Below are 20,406 nucleotides of genomic sequence, written 5' to 3' on the forward strand. Positions count from 1 at the left end.
AATGGGGCTATTTAAGGAACAGACTTTTGAGGCGCCGGGACCGCTCTGACTCCCCCCATCGCAAGGTTATATCTCACTCAATGCGTGGCAGCCAGAGAGCAACAGGGCATCAAGGCAGCCCAGACATACCATCGGGCAATGGACAGTCGTTGTGGAAACTGCATCTGCATATTTACAAACCTTCTGTAGAATAGACATCTGAATTTCGAGTAAGAATATTGCATTTTTAAAAGACATTTTGCCCCCAACTTTCGTCTATTGCCCTGATTCCCCTACACTGTATCAGCTGGCGCGAGCAGATGCCCTTTACTCGCGCGCACACCCTCCTTCACCCACTGGATGATGCCCCACCCACCCTCAACCTAAGGCAGAATGGATTGTTTCTGTGTCCGCCTTTCATTTCCTCAGGAAGAAGCAAGAGAGGAACTGAGACCAGGGAGAGGCAGCGAGTCCCGGCGCGAGCACACGAGGGGTTTAGGTGGATTTGCGGCCAGGGAGGTAGAAGCGAAAAAAGTAGAGTGAGAGAGTGTGGGTAGGGATAGAGAACAGGGGGTAGTACCGAGGGAGAGAAGGCCCAGCGAAGGGAGAGAAAAAAATGCAGACAAATGGCGGGTGGGGGCATAGAGTGACAATAAGTGGCATTAAGGGGGTTAAAGGGTAGGCTGGGGAGAGAGGTGCGTAGACGGTCAAAGCTGAGTGGGAAGAAGCGCGAGAGGAAGACGTGAACCACCTGGAGGGAGGAAAAAGCAAAAGGCACATTGTGTTCCAGAGGACCTCCGGCGGACAGTGCAGGAGACGCATCCACAGTGAGTGGAGTCGAATGGCCGCGGGGGAGCAGCGGACCTGAGTGGCCGTGGAGGTCGAGCGGAGAGGGAGGGCGAGGCCCGCAGCTCGCCCTCTGAGGCCTTCCACCGCCCGTGAGGACCAGGAGAAGATGGGGCTTGAGCCGACCTTGCTGCTGGCGCTGCTGGGCCTCAGGCTTGGGCCGGGCCTGGCAGGGTCTACACAGAAGCTGGACCCCAACGGGAGGAACGTGTGCCTGGCCGACGGGTATGTACTCCACGCGTCTGTTAGAGCTGTGTCTGCCAGATAGGCCTGGAGCAGTGTGTGTGCTGGGGACAGTCTGCTACAGGAGTATGTCTGTCAGCTTAAGGAATGTGTGTCTGACGAGGAAGATGGCGCATGCATCTGTGACCAGCAGCAGAGAACCTCGCCTGGTAGAATGCCTGTCTGTGACTGGGAACCTGAGAAGGAAGAAGGTGTGCATGTTACTGACTGGGAACCCAGACAGACACACGTGTGTGTTCGAGATGCAGCCTTGCCACTATGGGTCATAACCTTGGGCCTATAGAGGTTGAGCTCCTCACAGTGGAGGTATTCCACAGCCTCACGTTCCATGAAAGGGCCGTCCAGTGTAGAGAAAAAAACATTGCTCCATGCTCCTTACCCAGTCTGGCATATCTAACAGTCACCATCAATAAGCATGCTAGACTTTTCCTTGGTTGGACGCTGTTACTAGGGCCGTTCTAGGGTTGGGGGGCCAGGGGCAGAACGGGAAAGTGCGAAGCCCCTCTAATATGCATACAACATGACATCACAGGAAGTGAAATCATGTTAAGTGCGTCAAATGACTATTGGCCCAAAGCCATTCTTGAAGCGATTTTGCAAGAAACAACTTTTTTGCGGCAGAGAGCTGTCAACAATGAAAATATAATATGTAACCAGAGTAAAATAAGTATATATGTTTTAAAGTTCTTTTAAGTGGAAAAACATGGTGTTAGTCACCCTCGAAGGAAAAGCTTGGCCGACATTTCTCCAAAACGTGTCTTTACTCCAATGTTAACATTTTTTCCTGATTAGTACCTTGTTATGTATGAATCTGATATGTATATTGTAACTGAAAGGCAGCGGAGATCTGTACAGGGCAAAGACAAATATATAGTCAACATATGTTAGGAGGTGTGGCTAGTTTGTGGACTGCTACTGCATCACGAGTGTTTTTTAAATGTATTTGCATTTTATTGATTTTCTTCATGAGATTCAACTTCACATTTCCATGGTCTTCATTCACTTATAAGGCAATAAAACTATAAATTTCGCATTGAGAAATTGACAAGGCATGAAATGTCCAATCAATTAACCATCACAATGTTAGTAGTTTCCACAGAATTAACACACATTTCTAGTCGGGGGTAAGCAGAAGCCCCTTCCATGAAACCCATTGACAGGTGCCCTGTATCTGTCTATTCCAGTCGTAATAGTTTTCCCACTCTTAGAATTACAACAACACCCAGGCACTATCCGAGGGATTCATTCAGCAGAAAGGATCCATATTGCGTCCACACACCTCGCCTTTGCAGATTGTCTAGGTCCATGCACTCTTTTTTTGATGCATTGTGTTACCTCTTTTTAATTTCAAGCCTACTACCTCAGTGTTTTTTTGCCTGTCTTGTCTTTCAAAATAATATTCATCTTATCACATTCCTTGGTTTATTCCGCGAGGAGGCCAGAGTTTCACTTGCTGCCCCTGTCCACTTAAGCAGTTCTCTTATCCAACTGCCAAGCGAGGAGGGGAGAGCTTCCCCTCCAAGATACGGCCATCTGTCGCTTGGCCAGAAGATGAGCCACATCACCAAACCTATTCTCAAGCCTAGTAGGCTTCAGTCTTAAAACAAGCACAAGAGACTCTTGTAAGGACATTGTCATCGTGTCACCCAGTAGTTTCTTTAACAAGTACCCACACCACTTCCCAGTAGTGTTTGGGATCTGGCCAACTTTAGAACATCTGTACTAACTCCACTTTCGGATTGCAACATATGGCACAGCAGCCTGGCAATGCCGGGATGATCTGTGCAGCAGCCTCTGTGGCAGATACCCTCTATCAGGTATCATATATGGTACACTCTAAAATCTGGCATGTCTGGAACCTTTCAAGAGGTAGTCAAGTGTTTAGGAGGGAAATCGCCCCTCCCATGCTCCATTTAAAGTGGAGATATCTAGCTTAGATTATGTAATTAAGCTTGTATACAGCACTGTTATAGCTGTCCTGGTCTCACCATGTGTCAAGATACTTTGCAGCATGTTATGTGGGGGATGGTGCCTCATCTCCCCTGTTCCAAGTGGATTTCAGGTATTGCACCAGTGACCTGAACACTAGGAACCGACCAGCTGAAATTAGGACACCGTGCTGCAACTCCTCAAAAGTAGTGGACTTATGGTTAATGTACAAATCTCCCAAAGTGATAAAATTAACTTCCACCCAAAAAGCCACCCAGGTAGTGGATTCCTACTTACTGAGTTGTGGGTGTATCCTTAACAGGGTATCTGGCGCATATGCTTATTTTGTGGGGTTTCTCCGCTGTGCAGTGTTCTTTAAAGAACGGACTATTGATCTGTTTCCTAAACTGAAGCTCTGTTGGCGCTTTCGAGAAGGATACAGGGATCTTGTTCCAGATCCTCAGTGCAAAGATGCACTGATTTTATTTCTTGCACATTGTTGCCTATCTTCAGAAAGTTCCCTGGCTGTGGGTGTGTGAAGAGCCACTGGAGATAGTGAATTTAGAATCTCAGTAAGCAGGGGTGCCAGTCATGATGGCTATGTAGATGATGCAGTTTATGAGGGTGGTGAGGGCTGCTGAGAGCAGCCTGTGCAGCTCCATAAGGACGGGATAATGTGATCATATTTCTTCAGGTCCTAAAGAGTCATGCCGCAGTATGTAGGGTGGCCTTTAGGGGAGCCACTGCGGACTCCAATTTCAGGATGGTGTCCTACATTCACAGTAGAAGTCACGTTAAATGGCACAGAACGTTTCTGAGCGTGAACAATATAAAAAGTAAGTAGAACATTTGAAAATAGCCTGACTTTTATTAACGGTATCACTGAAGTCCCTGTAAAATTAAGTAAAGGGATCTAGTGAGATGACTCTTAATCAATATGGGGCACCTCCTCCATTTGAGTGGAGGAGCGTCGCCCCAACAGGCCAGAGTAAAATGGTAATAAAGTTTATTTATTACCATTTTATTTTTCAGCAACCACCCATCCTGAACTGAGTGAGAGGACGGGGCAGGCCAGTGCTGCCGAATGGCAGCAGGGAGCTGTGCACTTTAAAATGCGCATGTCTCTTTGGCCGGCCGTCTTGCGACGGCCAGCCAGACATGCTCATTTTAAACTTTTGTAACCCAGCTGTTTTGGACAGCTGGGTTAGAGAAAGCAAGGGCCTCCAGTGCTCTTGAGAGCGCGGAGTGAGGTTGCTTCAACCAATCCTATTGCTGCTCTCATGCTGGCAACGGCAGCACCAGGATTGGTTAGGAGAGCTGGCTGGGTCCCACAGAAGAGAGACGACCTGTGGAGGCGGACTTTGCGTCTCAAGGTAAGTGTTTTATGTATTTATTGTGCCCACCCTTCCCCCCTACCCCACCTCACCACCCTCAGTAAATGGCAGACACCACTGCAATCAATCAGGCTTTATAAAGCGCAGCAAATCACCCGATAGGCTATCCTGGCACTTGCAGGCCCCGGAGGCTTATTCGAACACCCAGGTATTGAGAGACATTTGCAATTCCAGAAGTGAGGTGATGGTCCAGAGGTGAGTGGGGAGGCTGTTCCAGGTCTTTGCTGCGACGTGGGAGAAAGAGCATCCTCCACTTCCGCTTCAGTAGGAGCGGGAAGTATCGGCAAGTGAAAGTTAGGCAGAGTGTAGTCTTCTCGGTGTTTGGTGGAAGTTCAGGCAGTGGTTAATGTAAGCGGGTCCTTAGTAGTGTAGAGCCTTGTGTGCATTGGTCAGCAGCCTGAATTGGCATCTCTTCTGTACGGTCACCAGTGGAGTTTCCTGAGGTGGGGTGTGATGTGGTTTCATCAGGGAAGGCCAAGGATGAGTCTGGCTGTGGTGTTCTGGATGGTCTGAAGTTTCTGTAGAAGCTGTGTGGCGATTCCAAATTAGAGGGCATTGCCATAGGCCAGTCAGCTGGTGATGAGGGCTTGTCACTGTGCATCTCATGTGTAGGGGTAGCCACTTGAAATCTTACTTAGCATGCGCAGACTAAGGAAGCAGGCAGAGATGGCATTGATCTGTGATTTCACAGTGAGCTTGTTGTCAATGATGATTCCGAGGTTTCTGGCGTGGTTGGAGGGACTGAATGTGGGTCCTAGGTCTGTGGCAACTAGGAGTCGTTCCATGTGTTGCTGCTGTTGCCAAAGATCAGTCTTTCCATCTTCTCTGTGTTCAGCTGCAGGCATTTGTTCTTCATCCAGTTGGCGACATTTGTCATGCATCTGTGAAAGTTGGTTCTAGTGGTGGTGGTGGTGGTGTTGTCGGTGAGTGAGAGGATGAGTTGGTTCTCGTCTGTGTAGGAAATTATGTTGAGACCGTGGGAACTGACGATGTTGGCCAGCAGGGTCATATACATTCTGAGTTCTGATGCACCTAGCTTTTTATTTGAAAGATTATAAAACACCAGTCAGACCAAGAGAAAGGGCAGCAGAGTTCTGTGCAAACTAAGCATTATTTTTTTGAGTTTTCTTTGACAGCAATTAGCATTGTGGGATTTTTCTGCCCAAATTTACATACTTAAATGTGAAACTACCAGAACACAATGATAAGTATGCAAAAAGGGGTCATGGGCCCTGATCCATAGTGACAAGACCCCTATCCAACCGCTCTGAGGCCTTTAAAAGTTCTAATTGTAATTATTAGTATACATTTAGGTGGTTCCAGAGTACAGTTTCGTTTGTAAATTAGCATGATGTAGATTCAGTTAACAGTTTTGAGATATATATTCACTGAAAAAAACAAAGGTTACAGGGACTTTATAGTTAGGCTCAGATTTCAGTCGTACAAAACCAGTGAAATTCAGCAGTTATAGTTACCAGTGCTAACTACTACTTACACCCCCACAATGCACTGCTTATGACCTTACATATGACATCACTCATGCCATGGTCAGTGACATCACTGATGACATCTCAAATGACATCACTGATGACAAACATTTCTGAGACTTACCTATCTATATTAAGCTATCGCATAAGATACATTACTATTCTTTCTGTACTACTGAGTGATACTGTTTGTAACATGCCATCTGAGTGGCTTTCTGACTGTATCAATGTGTGAGTGGGCGTTGGAGTTGCTGTATGGTTGTGTGAGAGTGGCTGTATGGATCTGCCACTGGGTGTGTGAGTAGCTCTATAGGTCTGTCAGTGGCTATGTGAGTGGCTGTATGAGTCTTGAATGGGTTTGTGAGTGCTTTTCTGGTTGTATGAATGGGTGTGTGAGTAGTTGTATGAGTGGCGTTATGGGTGTGTGAGTAGGTGTCTGAGTAGGTGTGTGGGTGTGCGAGTGCTTGTATGAGTGGTTGTTTGGGTGTGTACGAGGGTGTGTGAGTGCGTGTATGTGTCACGGAGTGGTTTTGTGGGTGAGTGGTTGTATGGGTATGTGAGTGCTTGTATGGGTGTGTGAGTGCTTGTATACATCTGTGAGTGGGTGTGTGAGTGCTTGTATACATCTGTGAGTGGGTGTGTGAGTGGTTGTATGGGTGTGTGAGTGGTTCTGTGGATGATGTAACTTGAGTTTCTATCAGTGATGTCACTGACCATGTCATGAGTGATGTGATCTGTAAGGTCATACGCAGTGCATTGCGGGGGGCATATGTTCCAGTTAGCTCAGGTAACTATAACTGATGAATTTCACTGGTTTTGTACAAGTGGAATCTTAGCCTAACTATAACGTCCCAGTAATTTTTTGTGTGTGAATTTCTAGTTTTTTAATGTTGTTTCCTAACTATAACGTCCCTGTAACCTTTGTGTTTTTTTGGTGAATTTGAAGGCTTTTAAAATTTGATTTCCTAACTGTAACCCTTGAGAGTGCGTGCGTGAGTGACTGTATAGGTGGTTGAGTGGGTGGGTGTGTGAGTGGTTGTATGGATCTGTGTGTGGGTGTGTGAGTGGTTTTGTAGGTGTGTGAGTGGCTGTATGGGTCGGTGAGTGGGTGTGTGAGTGGCTGTGTGAGTGGCTGTGTGAGTAGCTGTATAGGACTGTGAGCGGGTGTGAGTAGCTGTGCGGGTATGTGACAGGTTTTGTGAGTGGCTGTATAGGTCTGTGAGTGAGTGTGTGATTGACTGTATGGGTCTGTGAATGGGTGTGTTAGTGGCTGAATGCATCTGTATGTTGATATGAGTGGGTGTGTGAATAGTTTTCTGGGTGTGTAAGTGGCTGTATGGGTCTGAGTAGGTGTGTGAGTGGTTATGGGGGTGTGTGAGTGGCTGTATGAGTGCTTGTATGGGTTTGTGAGTGTATGTGCTAGTGGTTTTGAGGGTGTGTGGGTGGGTGTCTGAATGTCTGTGTGTCAGTAGTGGTGTGAGTGACTGGACGATAACAGAATCTCACCTGCCCCTTTATCCAACAAGAGTCCACAGTTTTGCAGAAAAAGTCTACCGAACTAGAGTACTTTCTACTGGTTAATTAGTAAGTGCTACCTTGTTGGGTAATACCTAGTGCATATTCTATACTACAGCTGCGTAATGAACCACAAGGAAATGTCTCTAGTGACCTTGTGTGCATGTCATTTCAGCAATGTGATTGTTCCTCAAGCGTCTTGATCCACAAATTTGTGATAACCTGAATCCTCGTCTAGAGAAGAGGATGAGAATACAAAGAGGGGAATCTCCACCAAACAAGAGTAGTTTCTCCTAACTATATGCAGTAAGTACTTCTTTGTATGGCGGAGATGTCCTAAAAGTTCCTCTACATCAAGAACACGTCATCACAATCGGCAGGAAATGCGCCTCGGAGGCCTATTGCTGTACATCAACGTAGGAAAAGGCAGGAAGACTGTTGCTAACAACTAAGGGAAATGGGGTGTGGCCTAATGGGCGGATCCTGCAGATGCTTTTGAACATTTACATACTCAGGGTAATTAAAATGGAGAACCATGGACTCTGCTCACAAGACAAGAAACCACTCCTTGGTCGATTTTTTTCTTCTGGTTTAGACATGAACATAGTGACCATGTCAATAATAACTGGGCAAGTTGCATCCCTAGAGGGCTGACTGCCCTTTCATGGGCCTTGAGGCCACAATCCAGCACTCTGACGGCCAAGGAAATGGGCCAATTAGTGAGACAGGCTCCCAGCACTGTTTCATTACACTTGAACCCTTTCCAGGTGTGCTGCAGAATTGGGATACATCATTGTATGTAGGTGTGAAAGGATATATATATATTTATGTGTATATCCACATAAAAGGTTGCCCTCAAATGAAGACACACTTGCAGGTAGGTACCCCACTTTAATGAGGACTGCAGTTAAATCCAGCATCCGACATCAAATCCATTCGAAAAGGGCCAGAAGAAAAAATCGACAAAGGAGCAAAAGCTCGTATTTTTTCTACAGGAGGAGCAAGGCTGATCTGCCTATTTATTTATTTATTTACAAGGTTGTCCCTAGTCCTTAGTACATTGACCTAAACAATGATGATCTGGAATGCTTTCTGAAGTTATTACCATTGGATAAAATGTATTAAAACATTCCAACCTTCACGTTTTGCTTCTCTGTGAAATTCCCAGATTGCAACGGATATGCCCACATGAGGGCCCTGTGGCTCAGCGGGTAGTACGATATAATGTGCACCTCACTGGAGAGGCCTAACAAGGTTGAGACCAGTCTGGGGTCGCTTGCATTTCCATTGATAGAGAACATAACATAGCATGGCTGGACTGTTCCTATCTGAGCAGGAACAATACAGATGTGCATAAAGTTGGTCCCTGAGAGTAATTGTACAGTAAGTAAAAACCACGGAATGCCATCCAAGTATTGAACAAATGTATGAGATGAACTCAAAGATTCCGCCCATGATGAGACAGGGGACATGGGCATAGAAATAGTGTCATGGGCCTCGCTGCATGCAAAGGAAAAGTGTTGCCCCGTCCACCGGCGGATCAGTAAAATGCAGCTATAAGTTGGGTGCATTGGGCCCTGAAAACCCCTGGGCTCTGGTGCCACTGCAACTGCTGCACTATTGATGAGAGCGGCTTCATTCCCTGGGTCTTACAGACAAAGTCTTCTCAACACAGGACCATCGCTGCGAGGCCCAGTGGATAAGGCCGCCTCCCCTGGGCCTCGCAGTGCAGGACCATGGATGAGAGGCCCAGGTGAGGGGGTCAGTGACGTTACCATTTTGATATAGGAATGCAAGTTGTCACCCTAGCCCTGTTCACTGGCTGGACAGTAAAATACACCATAATTAGAGTGCCTTGGGACCATAACCCCACAGGGCCACTGTACGTGCTCCACTACTGATGGCGTCACCCCTCATAGGGGCCTCTTCTCTTGCGCCTTGCAGCACGGTCCAGTGCTGCGTGGCCCAGGGGAGGATGAGCCTCTCCTGAGCCTCGCAGCTCAGAAGCACGGAGATCAACAACGGAGCCACAGGTCCTGATGCAAGCAAATTATATTTGCCTCCCGTCCACTTGATGCCCAGTTAAATACAGCCATAAATTGGGTACATTGGATCCCTAACATCCCTGAGCCCTTGTGCCATTGCTGATAGCTACATCCCAACGGGACCCCATCCCATGGGTTTTGCAGCCATGGTCCAGCACGACGAAGCCCATGATAGGCCCTTGCAGCGCTTGACCCTGCTGTATGATCCAGGGGAGAGAGGGCCTCTCGGCACTGGAACATAGCAGCGATGCTCCTGGAAGAGGAGCAATTAGCATAGTAAGTGACCCATGGGCCCTGGTGCAAAGTAAGAGTCCCCACACACCCATCCACTGGTTACATGTGGATGCATACAGCCTTAATTTGGGTGCACTGGGCAACTACTACCCCTAGGGCCTGGTGCCACTGCACCTGCTGCACTATTAACTATGTCTATTAACTATTTATTGTGCAGCCAGTGGGCAGGGGTGCAGGATGTTTTCTAGTTTTCACTCCCGTCCACTAGCTGCACTGTAAGGTACAGCCAGAATGTGGGTGCCTTGGGCACGATATACCACTGGGGCTTAAAGCCACTGCACCTGCTGCACTATTGATGGTAATGTCCCTGAAGTGGGCCATGCCCGGTCACTTCTCGTGCCCGGTCACCACTCCCGCCCGGTCACTTCTCCCGCCTGGTCACTTCTCCTGCCCGGTCACTTCTCCTGCCTGGTCACTTCTCCTGCCCACTTACCTCTCCTGCCCGTCACTTCTACTGCCCTGTCGCTTTTCCTGCCCTGTCGCTTTTCCTGCCCTGTCGCTTTTCCTGCCCTGTCGCCTCTCCTGCCCTGTCGCCTCTCCTGCCCTGTCGCCTCTCCTGTCCCATCACTGCTCCTGACCCGTCACTTCTCCTGCCCAGTCACTTCTCCTGCCTGAGGCAAGCCCGTCTGCGCCCAGTGCCAGTCATGCTGCCCAATTGTTGCCAGATAGGACCAAGAGAAAGCTTACTTACTCACGGGAGGCCTTACTGGCTGTAGGTAAGGTTGGTGATATGGCGAGTGGGCATGGGGTGGATTTTGATAATCTAGCCGCGAAATGTCCCATTTGTGACTTCTGTCTGGCAGCTCCACTACCACCTCCCTCAACCAAAACCAAGAGCGTCTTAAGAATTCAGGCAGCTCTTATTAACGCTCGGTCCATGGCCAAACATTGAGCTGATATTTATGAGCTTCTAGCGGATGATACGATGGATGTTCTGTTCATCACAGAGACTTGGCTCAGTGAATCGAGCGCCCCAGTAGTGGAACTTTCTATAACCAGAGGTTATAAAATCACAAGGGCGGACAGGGGCGATGGCAGAGGTGGTGGGATTGCAGTGGTGCTCAGGGAATCGTGGCGCTTCACTAGTGAAGCCATGAGAGATGGGACGGGAGGAGAGGCCCTCTATTTCGTGTTAACCATCTCTCCCCACTGTACATTAGGGGGAACTCTGGTGTATCGCCCCCCCAGGTCCTCCGGGAGCTTTCCTAAAAACCTTGGGAGGACATTATTGTACCACGTTCCCTCCGCTACCCCAAATACCTTTTATTAGGCGATTTTAACATTCACCTTGATACGCTGTCTACCTCGGAGGCCAGGACCCTTGCGGAGGCCCTGCTCCTCGCCCAGCTTACCCAACATGTGTCACTCCCGACCCATTCGGGAGGCCATCCCATCGATCTGGTTTGTTCTAATTTCCCTATTTCAATCTTAGACCCTGAGCCCACACCCTGGACGGACCACTTCCTGATCAGGTTCTCCTGGGAGGATACTCGATCTGATAGAGATGCTACACTGCCTTCTGGCCTATTGGACAAGAAGGTTAATCTCCCTGCTTTCTCTGAATTCCTGGGTCAGTCCCGCCCCTCCCCTACCACAGATCTAGAGGCGGCTGTGGCTAGCTTTGACCAATGGATTAGCCAGGGAGTTAAGTCCTGTGCCAATGGTAAACGGAGCGGCACTCAGCGCTCCCTTCCCTCGCAGCCATGGTACTCCTCCACTCTTAGGGATCTGAAACTGGGCTGCAAAAGGTTGGAGCACTGCTGGCGACAGAACCATGGTGCTTCTGCTAAGATGGCCCTACGATCAGCACAGACTGAATACTACACAGCCATTCGAAAGGCTAAGAGCGAGCACTTCACCGGGAGGATTATGATGGCCCGGAACAATAGCAACGAAATTTTTGCAATTGTGCGGAGCTTTCTCTCCCCCTGTGCGGAACAAAGCACACTACCATTATCGAACGAGTGGTGTGAAGAGTTCTCATCCTTTTTTATCAACAAAATTGCTAAGATTCAAGAGAGTGTAGGTTCGGTGGCGGGGCCCAAAGTGATCTCCCCCCTGAATCCCCTGTCAACTCCCTGAGTCGGCTCGGAGGTGTTTTCATCTTTTTTACCTACCACTGAGGCAGATATACTGGCCCTATTACAGGCCCTCAAGTCGGGCTTCCCAGCGGAACCTTGCCCGGCGCGGGTCCTAGCGGGTGTAGCTGATGTAGTCTGCCCAATATTAGTGAATCTGGTCAATTCCTCACTTCAGCTAGGTCACGTTCCCTCTAAATGGAAACGTGCTAAACTTTCGCCCCTCCTGAAGAAACCTACCCTTGACCCCCTGCAGCCGGTTAACTATCGACCAATATTACTGCTGCCGGCACTTGCTAAGGTATGTGTAAAGGTGGTCTTCCGGCAGCTTGAGGCTTTTGTTGAGACTTCGGGAGCTCTCCACCCAGCGCAGTTAGGCTTTAGAGCCTCCTATAGTACGGAGACCGCCCTGGTGGAGATATAGGAGGCTATTAGAGAGTGCCTGGACGGAGGAGGCAGAGCGGCCTTGATTTTACTGGACCTCTGCCGCCTTCGATACGGTACCCCACCAGAGGCTGCTCGAAAGACTCTCCGCTATAGGAGTTTAGGGTCTGGTCTGGCAATGGATTAAATCCTTTTTGGACTCCCGCTCTCAACAGGTCTGCTTGGCCCCATGCTCCTCTTCAGTCAGGAATCTGGAGACAGGGGTGCCACAGGGCTCGACCCTCAGCTCCCTTCTTTTTAATATCTACCTGCCGCCACTTGTCTACCTGGCTGAGGAATTGGGGGCCAAGGTAATTGCGTACGCAGATGATACGCAATTACTCTTTACCTGGAATGATGCCGCCCTGAACACCGGCACGGCTCAATGGTGCTTAGCCTCGGTCTTTCAATAGATGGCCTAGGCTTCCCTCAAATGCAATGAGGATAAGTCGGAAGTCCTTCTCTACGGCCAGTTTCCGGAGGACTTTAGGACTCGTTTGTGGCCTCCAGGCTTCCCTTGCCCGGTTGCTAAACCTGGGCCAGCAAAGAACCTGGGCATTTGGTTTAGTGAGGATCTTGGCTTCTCCGACTATATAAAAAAGCTCACGGGCACATGTTTCAGGACCCTAAAAATGCTCAGGAAGTTTTTACCTCTGCTCCCGAGGGCAGCAAAAGAGATGGTAACCCGCGCCCTGATTGTTTCCAGATTAGATTATGCTAATGCTCTGTTTCTGGGGCTGCCAGCCTATCTGCTGCACAGGCTTCAAATTATTCAAAATGCGGCAGCTAGGCTCCTGTTCAATGCCCCTGGGCGCTCTAGTGCGCGCACATATCTGTGGGAGCTACATTGGCTTCCAGTAGTTCAGAGGGTGCAATTTAATGCGCTTATACTGGCCCACAGAGCGCTGCATGGTGTAGGCCCTCTCTACCTTAGGAAGCGCTTTGCCTTCCATGTCCCCAAACGCCTTTTGCGTTCAGCGGCCCAACGCCGGATGGTGATTCCTCGCTTCCGCAGAGTCCGACGGGGTGGCAGCTCTCTCTCGGTCAAAGCGGCAGTTGCCTGGAACTCACTTCCCGCTGCTTTCCAACACATCACGGAGTTCCGGATCTTCATGAAGCAGCTAAAAACACACCTCTTTAGCATGTCTTTCTAAAACTCTCTGCTGCCCTCCTCTGACTCATTCCGCGCCAGGACACTCATGAGTAACAGTGCGCGCTACAAATACCGCTATAACATAACATAACTTCTCCTGCCCCGTCACTTCTCCTACGCTGTCACTTCTCCTGCCCGTTACTACTTCTGCCCGGTCACCTCATCTGCCCCATTACCTCTCCTTTTCTGTCGCCTCTTCTGTTCCTGCCCTGTTCACTCTGTGTACAACATGGACAAATTACACAAGGGGGCAAGTTCCCAAGAGTACTCTATTTGGGGAAAGCTCCTCTGTCATTACTAACTCTGACCTCATTGCAAACAGGAAAATGCGTTGTACCACAAATTCCCTGCGTGTGCGTCTTCCACCGTACTGCGTTAACACCTAGTGTGCATCGTGTTAGAGGTTTTTTTTGTAAGCTTGAACAATCATACAATAAGGGCACTTTGTAAACTGTGGTATATTTGGAGGATCTGGACTAGAGGTTTTTACAGAAGACACATTATGTCCTGAAAAATGATCGATTTATTCACAGATGACGCAGTACCCTAAAAAGGAAAAGGTCTTCACACCAGGACGCTCAAAGGAGGGGGATTTGTCTAGCAGAACACCATCCCTCAAGCTCCAGATCCACACAAGATCAGCACACCATCGTCAAAGGTAGATGGCTGGCGCATTGTCATTCGAAAGGGGTTAATCAGCCTCAATCCAAATGACAATGGGCAATCCACAGCCTTTGCGAGCTCAGGTAGGGGCTGCTGCAGCCTCTGTATTTCAACAGGGAAGTGCGAGCAGCCCCTGGAAGCTGAATGAAAAAGTTATCGTTATTAAGGAGGACTATTTTTGTTCTCCTGCAACGATTTTTTGAAAGAAATAAGTAGGGGAACGGACTGAAATAATTTTTAAAAGTAGGGGCACGCCGTGCCCTTCCGATCCCGCCCACTTCTACCACTGCTTGTATCTCTCCTGCTTCAGGGCGGAGATGTGCCGGCAGCATATGCAGGCTTGACTTCAGTCAGACTGCCGGAGGATGGGGCCGCGGGTGCTATCGCCTGGAGTCTTTCGGCATCGGTAGTTCCTGGGTGCAAGTGGGGTCCTTCCACAGACATCGAACCCGCTTCTGAGTGATTTGGTGATTGATTGCAGATAGGCCACTATGCAGGCAACGTTGGGGTACAGGGTTCGGGAGGTCACGGTAGCACACACAGGTTGCACTCCTCAAATGCAGCAGTTGCACCAGCCATGGCCGAACTCTTTGTTTTGGTGATGGTGACCATCGCTGGCACAGTTCACGATTCCGGTGGTGACGCCCACCACAGCTCAGCTCTGGTCTTCAGGGGTGATGTCCACCAAGTGTGCAACTCTTGATGTCAGTGTCTTGAACAGCTGCAATCAGACTTCTTTGCATGATGGCAGGGTTATCCATTGAGCTGAGATTGCTGTTCAAAACTGCACTCCTTGGGAGACTGTGCCCACGCTCCTAGTGCTTGCAGATCGCTCTCTGCAGGCTTTCTCGGCTCGATAGGCCCACAACATATGACCTGGTACTGCCTAAGTCCCCACTTACTGTAGACCTCCGATATGCCCTTGGTTGGATGGGTGCTCCTCCCTCCCCCAAGGCAAGCATTTCAAACCACACTGTTTTCGATTAAGGGGAGTGACCCCCTGGCCGTATTTATTACATATAAAAAACATTGATTATTAATTTACATTATGTACACTTTACGCGGAAAGTCCAGATACATTGATAGATACATGATGCCACTTGTCTAACCATAACATGTTCTAATACAAATCCGTTCCTAACGTAATCTAAAAATGTATATACTTTACTTTCTGCATGTCCCCTCTAGAACCTACGGCATGGTCAATGACAGGCAGCCCCAGATCTTGGTAAACAGTACTACTCCACCAGAGCAAGCTTGCATAGGGGGTATAGCTCATCGGACGGATACTTCCCCCGGAGCCATAAACTCCATAACGTGGGCGGCAGTTCAAAATACTTGCGCCCTGATGCGCTTGCGAGGGTGGCCACAGGCCTACTGGAAAGAGTGACTCCCCTGGCCCCCGCACCCCAACAGCCTACTTACCAGCTGTCACTGACCCTTGAGTTACATGGTGCTGGCCTCTAAGGGCTGAATACTAGGCTTACCAATCATGACCTTACCGCTGACCATGGACATACTACTAAAATACGACAGATTCTTGCAACCGAGACCTAATAGTCTGCTATGCCATGCTATATTACCACAACCATCTCTGGACACTTTACTTACATATTACCACGTTATTATACTGAAATCTTTATTACACATTACACAACACATTTTCATAAAAACACCTGTAACTGAAAAGCATATGATTATACTTTATATCCCTTTTTACACAACACATCACAATTTACTTTGTTTCAAAAACCATAACATTGTAATACACGTTCTAAACTGCCTGCCCTAGGGGATAATGGGTGGGGAAACAAATTAAGGGGCCGCTGTTGGCCCGGGTGCCTTCTCGGTGCAGCGGGAGGAACAAGAGACTGTTCCTGCTCCCGCTTCCCCCTGTTAAGGGGGAGGCAAGGGGCAAGCCGGTCTAAACCTGCCTACCTCAACGTTAGTTCATCGTGTGAACCGGAAGCTCTAGAAGTGCTTCCGGTTCACTGCTCTGGCGATGCCCCATTGGCTGTCTGGTGGGGAGTGCCGCGTCATCAAGTGGCGCGTGGACCCCCCGGGGACCGGCGCAACCGCCATAGGTAGCACTTTGCCTTGCCCACTGGTGTCTGGCTGTTTCTGCCAATCCATTGACTGACACCTTCTGCATGTTGGCAGGCCCATCCCTCTCTTAGCAGGCAGGTTCACTTCCATGCGCTTCAAGTCGGAGGTACAGTTCTTAAGTGAGCAAGACTCCTGGTGATGTTCCCTCATCTCTGGGAAGCTGCCTGTCAGCCCGATGCCAGGTCTAGCTACATAGCAGTCCTTATTGACTCTACGGAGCACTCCCTTCTTTAGTCAAAGAGATCTTGGAACTGGAATAACAAGTGGGTCAGTGGCTTCTACTTTTATACAGTCAAAGCAGACGTTGATTTCCTGTCTACACTTTCAGAACTGGTTTGCGGGTAGTTCTTCTTTTATTTGTCCTCTCTAGACTGCTCTCCTAATACAGACTTTGTGTAGAGTGATACTCCTCAAAGCTGGATAGACTCCATTGTGGAGCACCCACAAGAGAGACACAAAGAGGTTTGAACTTTATGCACTTGGCTATTAACAACCAAAATGAAGAGTGATCAGAGAAGAGACAAAAGGATGGGTCCCTAAAGGGGTTCTTTTCACCTTAATAATGCAGACACAAGTCCTATTCTTCATCCCATCATCGACCACGTTGCAGTGGTACAAGAAGACTAATCAGCAGCTCCTCTCAGTAAAGGGCCGGATTGCATCTCTAAAGGAGCCTCGTCTTCTCTGATCTCATTTCAGTGTGGGCAATACGTTTCCACTGTCTGGGAAAACAACCTCACTTCCATCTTGTGCACAGGAACAAGCCACAGGTTTTCAAAATGGAACCACATGCCTCCATTTGTCTGGCTCACCCATACACACAATGCATGTACCACAGGATACATATATACACACACACACACACACACACACACAACATATACTTAAGTTGTTAGCGCTAGGATCTGGGTTAGCAGATAGAAGCAGAACCACCCTATAGATGTGGCCTTGGTGGCCTCCACTCCAGTGATACAGTGACTCCAGTCGACTCTACATGCTAAACCCATGAAAGTGACGGCGGCCAACTGTCAGTGAAATAAGAGCACTCTGGTGTAACCCTTCAGGTCACAGGCCGGGTCCAAGACCTCACTCATGTCGAGGAACATGCCTATGCCTCTGCGTACTCACTGGATTTGTTGTGAGGCTAGGCCAAAATCAAAAACTAGGGCAGTCGGCACTTAGGGCAGGAGAACATGACTGTTCACTATGAAGAGGACAATTCACATCTCAGCATATTGTGACACTATTCACCAGATGGCCCCTTGAAGGGTGAGCTCTCCTGCATTTCAAGACTGTTTAGGTTTAGGGTTGGATGGGTTGCCATACCCAGCCTTGAAAGCACTTAGCAAATAGATTTTTTAATTCTGTTGTAATATGCATTTGTAGGACACTGGCTCTCTATAAAGTGAACTGAAACGAAATACACTGTGTAACATCAACCTGTATTGTATGAATATGTACGCTTCTGTTGTTTGTATATGTCATGTCCCAGATTAATTGATTTGATCTGATCTGATGTGGCTGAGCTGCTCTGTGTATATATATTTGTTAGCTATGTTATGAACATTTACTGTTATAAAGCGCTCTGACTCAGATGCTCTGTATAGACTGGTTGTCTTTGATGTTAACATTTACTGTTGTAAAGCAATCTTATACCTTCGAATCTAGCTAGCGCTATATAAAACTTTCAAATAGGAGTCCAGGTAGACACAAATGGGTATACAGAGACAAAGGTAGACATTTCTAACACTCTATTGTGGTAGTATGGGCGAGCAGTTAGGCTTATCATAGGGTGTGTAAGCATATGTTGTACTCACAGATGTAATAAATGAGACACACACTCGAGAATAAATCCAAGACCAATTTATAATAAGAACACCGATGTTAATGTAATTGTTCAACCAAGAACTTTGTTTTACAGTCAGTACTTTTTAAGTTATGAATTTGTCAAGTTTGCAAAATTAATTACTTTTGTGCGCAATTATCCACCATTGAAGTTAATGGGAGAAAAGAGAACAATGCACATAAAATCACACCGTTGGATTTCCAGGTTCACCTTCAGGATTTAGGTAAGTATCTAGGCCAGGCCCAATGTTCCACTAGTGATTCTCTGGAGTGTCCTGGATTCAGCCAGGATCAGGGTGCTGAGCTTGTTGGTAGCTGATGTGCTACGAAGAAAGGGGGACACTTGAAAACGTAATGCACAAAGAGACCTAAAGGTAAGCCAGAGGGTCCCACTCGAGGGAGCAGGTGGTAAGGGCCTCAGTACTATGGGAGCACAGCTGAATCATTGTTACCAAGGCCAGTTCGTCCGGGAGCAGATAGGTCAGCTGGGTGGGGAGCATCAAGATGTGCTCGCGGGCCGGGGCAAGCAGCTTGGAAAGGTTATTCCGGGACAGCTGGGGCACTCACAAAGTGGGTCTCAGGGGTCTTGACAGGTGCTTGCTTCCTGGGCAGTTGGAGTATGGATTGGACTCTTTGTCTCAATGAAGGCTGCAGAGGGTCCTGTACCCCGGTATTGGTGCCATGGCTCCAGTAGGCCCTGGTGTCTACAAACTTGGTGGGGCGCCAGATCTGACCCTCCGGAGCTGATGTTCCACTTTTGGTTTGGGTGAAGAGTCAGAGTCACCAGAGAACATCAAGTCGGTAAAACCAGATTCTGCGGTTCAGTACCTGTGGCTCCAGGGGACCAGAACCTCCACTCCGAGGGTGTTCTTGTGTGATTTGTAGAAGGCTAGAGAAGCTCTGGGGTTCTTGGAGGCCTCACAGTTGCAGACGAGACACCACACCACTATTGTCGAGTCTTTCAGGCAGCAGGCATGGTTTGGTGCCAATTTTCTGCAGCAGGGCTTCAGTCCTCCAGTCAGCAGCTCTTCTTTGTGTCCGTTGAATCTGAGTTAAGGGTCCAGGGATGCCACGTAAATACTAAATTTAGGGGCAATAAAGGGGTTACAGGTAGTAAGGCTACCTACCTTTATGGTGTCTACACCCTCAAAGTGACCACTTCCTTTGGGATGGGGCTCTACCCTGACCAAAAATTGACTAATTCCCTCTCCCACCAAGATGGGAGGAAATGAAAAGTGGGCTCCACATCACCTACCCCACCTTAGGGGTGGTGCTGGCTGAAAGGGGGCCCACCACCTAATTTCACAAATTTTCCCGCCCGTCCTCCTACCAGATATGGAGCAGAAAATCGGGTGGGCATCCTCCTCTATTTGGAGCTGCCTGGGCCACATTTTAAAGGCGAACAAGAAACACCAAGATGCCACTACTGATACACAATTCTCTCATTTTTACTGGCGCATTGAATTGAAACAATGTCACCATGAAACATCTGCTTCCGTATAAATTAATCAAAATGTATTTAAAAAATCACATGTATTAATCAGCTGAAGATTTGATCCATTTAAAAAATTTTACAAACACCAAGCTACCTTATCTCAACAAAACACAAATTACGTCTTTTTACATCCTTAGCACCACAACAACCTCTCTTTCAAACCCAATCAATCCACCTTTCTTCTAAATCATCCACTAATTCCACTCTACACACATTCCAGCATACCCACACCCTGCCCACCTTTCAGTATTTCATATTTGTACACAACATTAAAAGACAACAAGTAAACAAAAAGCCAAACAAGAGAAAAGTTCACAACTTGCAAGAATTTCCAATTTTGACATCGATTTATGCACTTGATTTGCCACAAAAAGGTCATCGCGTTTCGAACCCCTCCAGATATGGAGTTCTCCTCAGGACCAGAAAGAAAGCTGGAAAAGAGCACACAAAACTCTGTCTTAATTTTTAACCATTTTTCCGTAAGGACCCACTACTCTGCCTCGTCTTAAGGAGTCTGCTTACCTTGTTTAATGCCGCGAGATCAGCCGATCCCTGCTTAACCTTATTCGAACAGCCTACAGAACAAAGGAATAACAGCAAAGTCTCAAACAACAATGTCCCCAAAAAGAACTTTTTTGTCAGTCAAAGTCTCTAAATGATATGTTTTTGAAAAGCTTACATATATTGCGGAGGCCGGTCAAGGACAGAGAGCCATAGTGTCACGGGTATGTTGTGGATTTTCAGGCGTAAATCCTATACAGGATAGGGAGATAATGAATCTCATCAATAACTAACTCACTCTTACTCCTGTCTAAGGAGTGGTCACAACAAGAACAAACTTAACCGTCTCGATTTAGATTGAGAGCAGAGTGCATACCTATTTACACGCTCATCGTAATTGTCACGCTCTT

General features: G+C 48.0%; 1 protein-coding gene across 1 annotated transcript in view; it reads left to right on the plus strand.

Moving 5' to 3' along the window:
- The first annotated feature begins 447 nt into the window (after positions 1–447).
- The window catches only part of SCARF1 (scavenger receptor class F member 1), a 300,041-nt gene continuing 280,082 nt past the window's right edge, over positions 448–20,406 (plus strand). Inside the window, exon 1 of the mRNA XM_086955211.1 lies at positions 448–1,050. Coding sequence (XP_086811337.1) covers positions 935–1,050 — 116 coding nt within the window. The 5' untranslated portion in view covers positions 448–934. The remainder of the gene's footprint in view (positions 1,051–20,406) is intronic.

Source organism: Lissotriton vulgaris, chromosome 2_1, assembly GCF_964263255.1.
Source record: "Lissotriton vulgaris chromosome 2_1, aLisVul1.2, whole genome shotgun sequence".
In the NCBI taxonomy this organism is placed as follows: Eukaryota; Metazoa; Chordata; class Amphibia; order Caudata; family Salamandridae; genus Lissotriton; species Lissotriton vulgaris.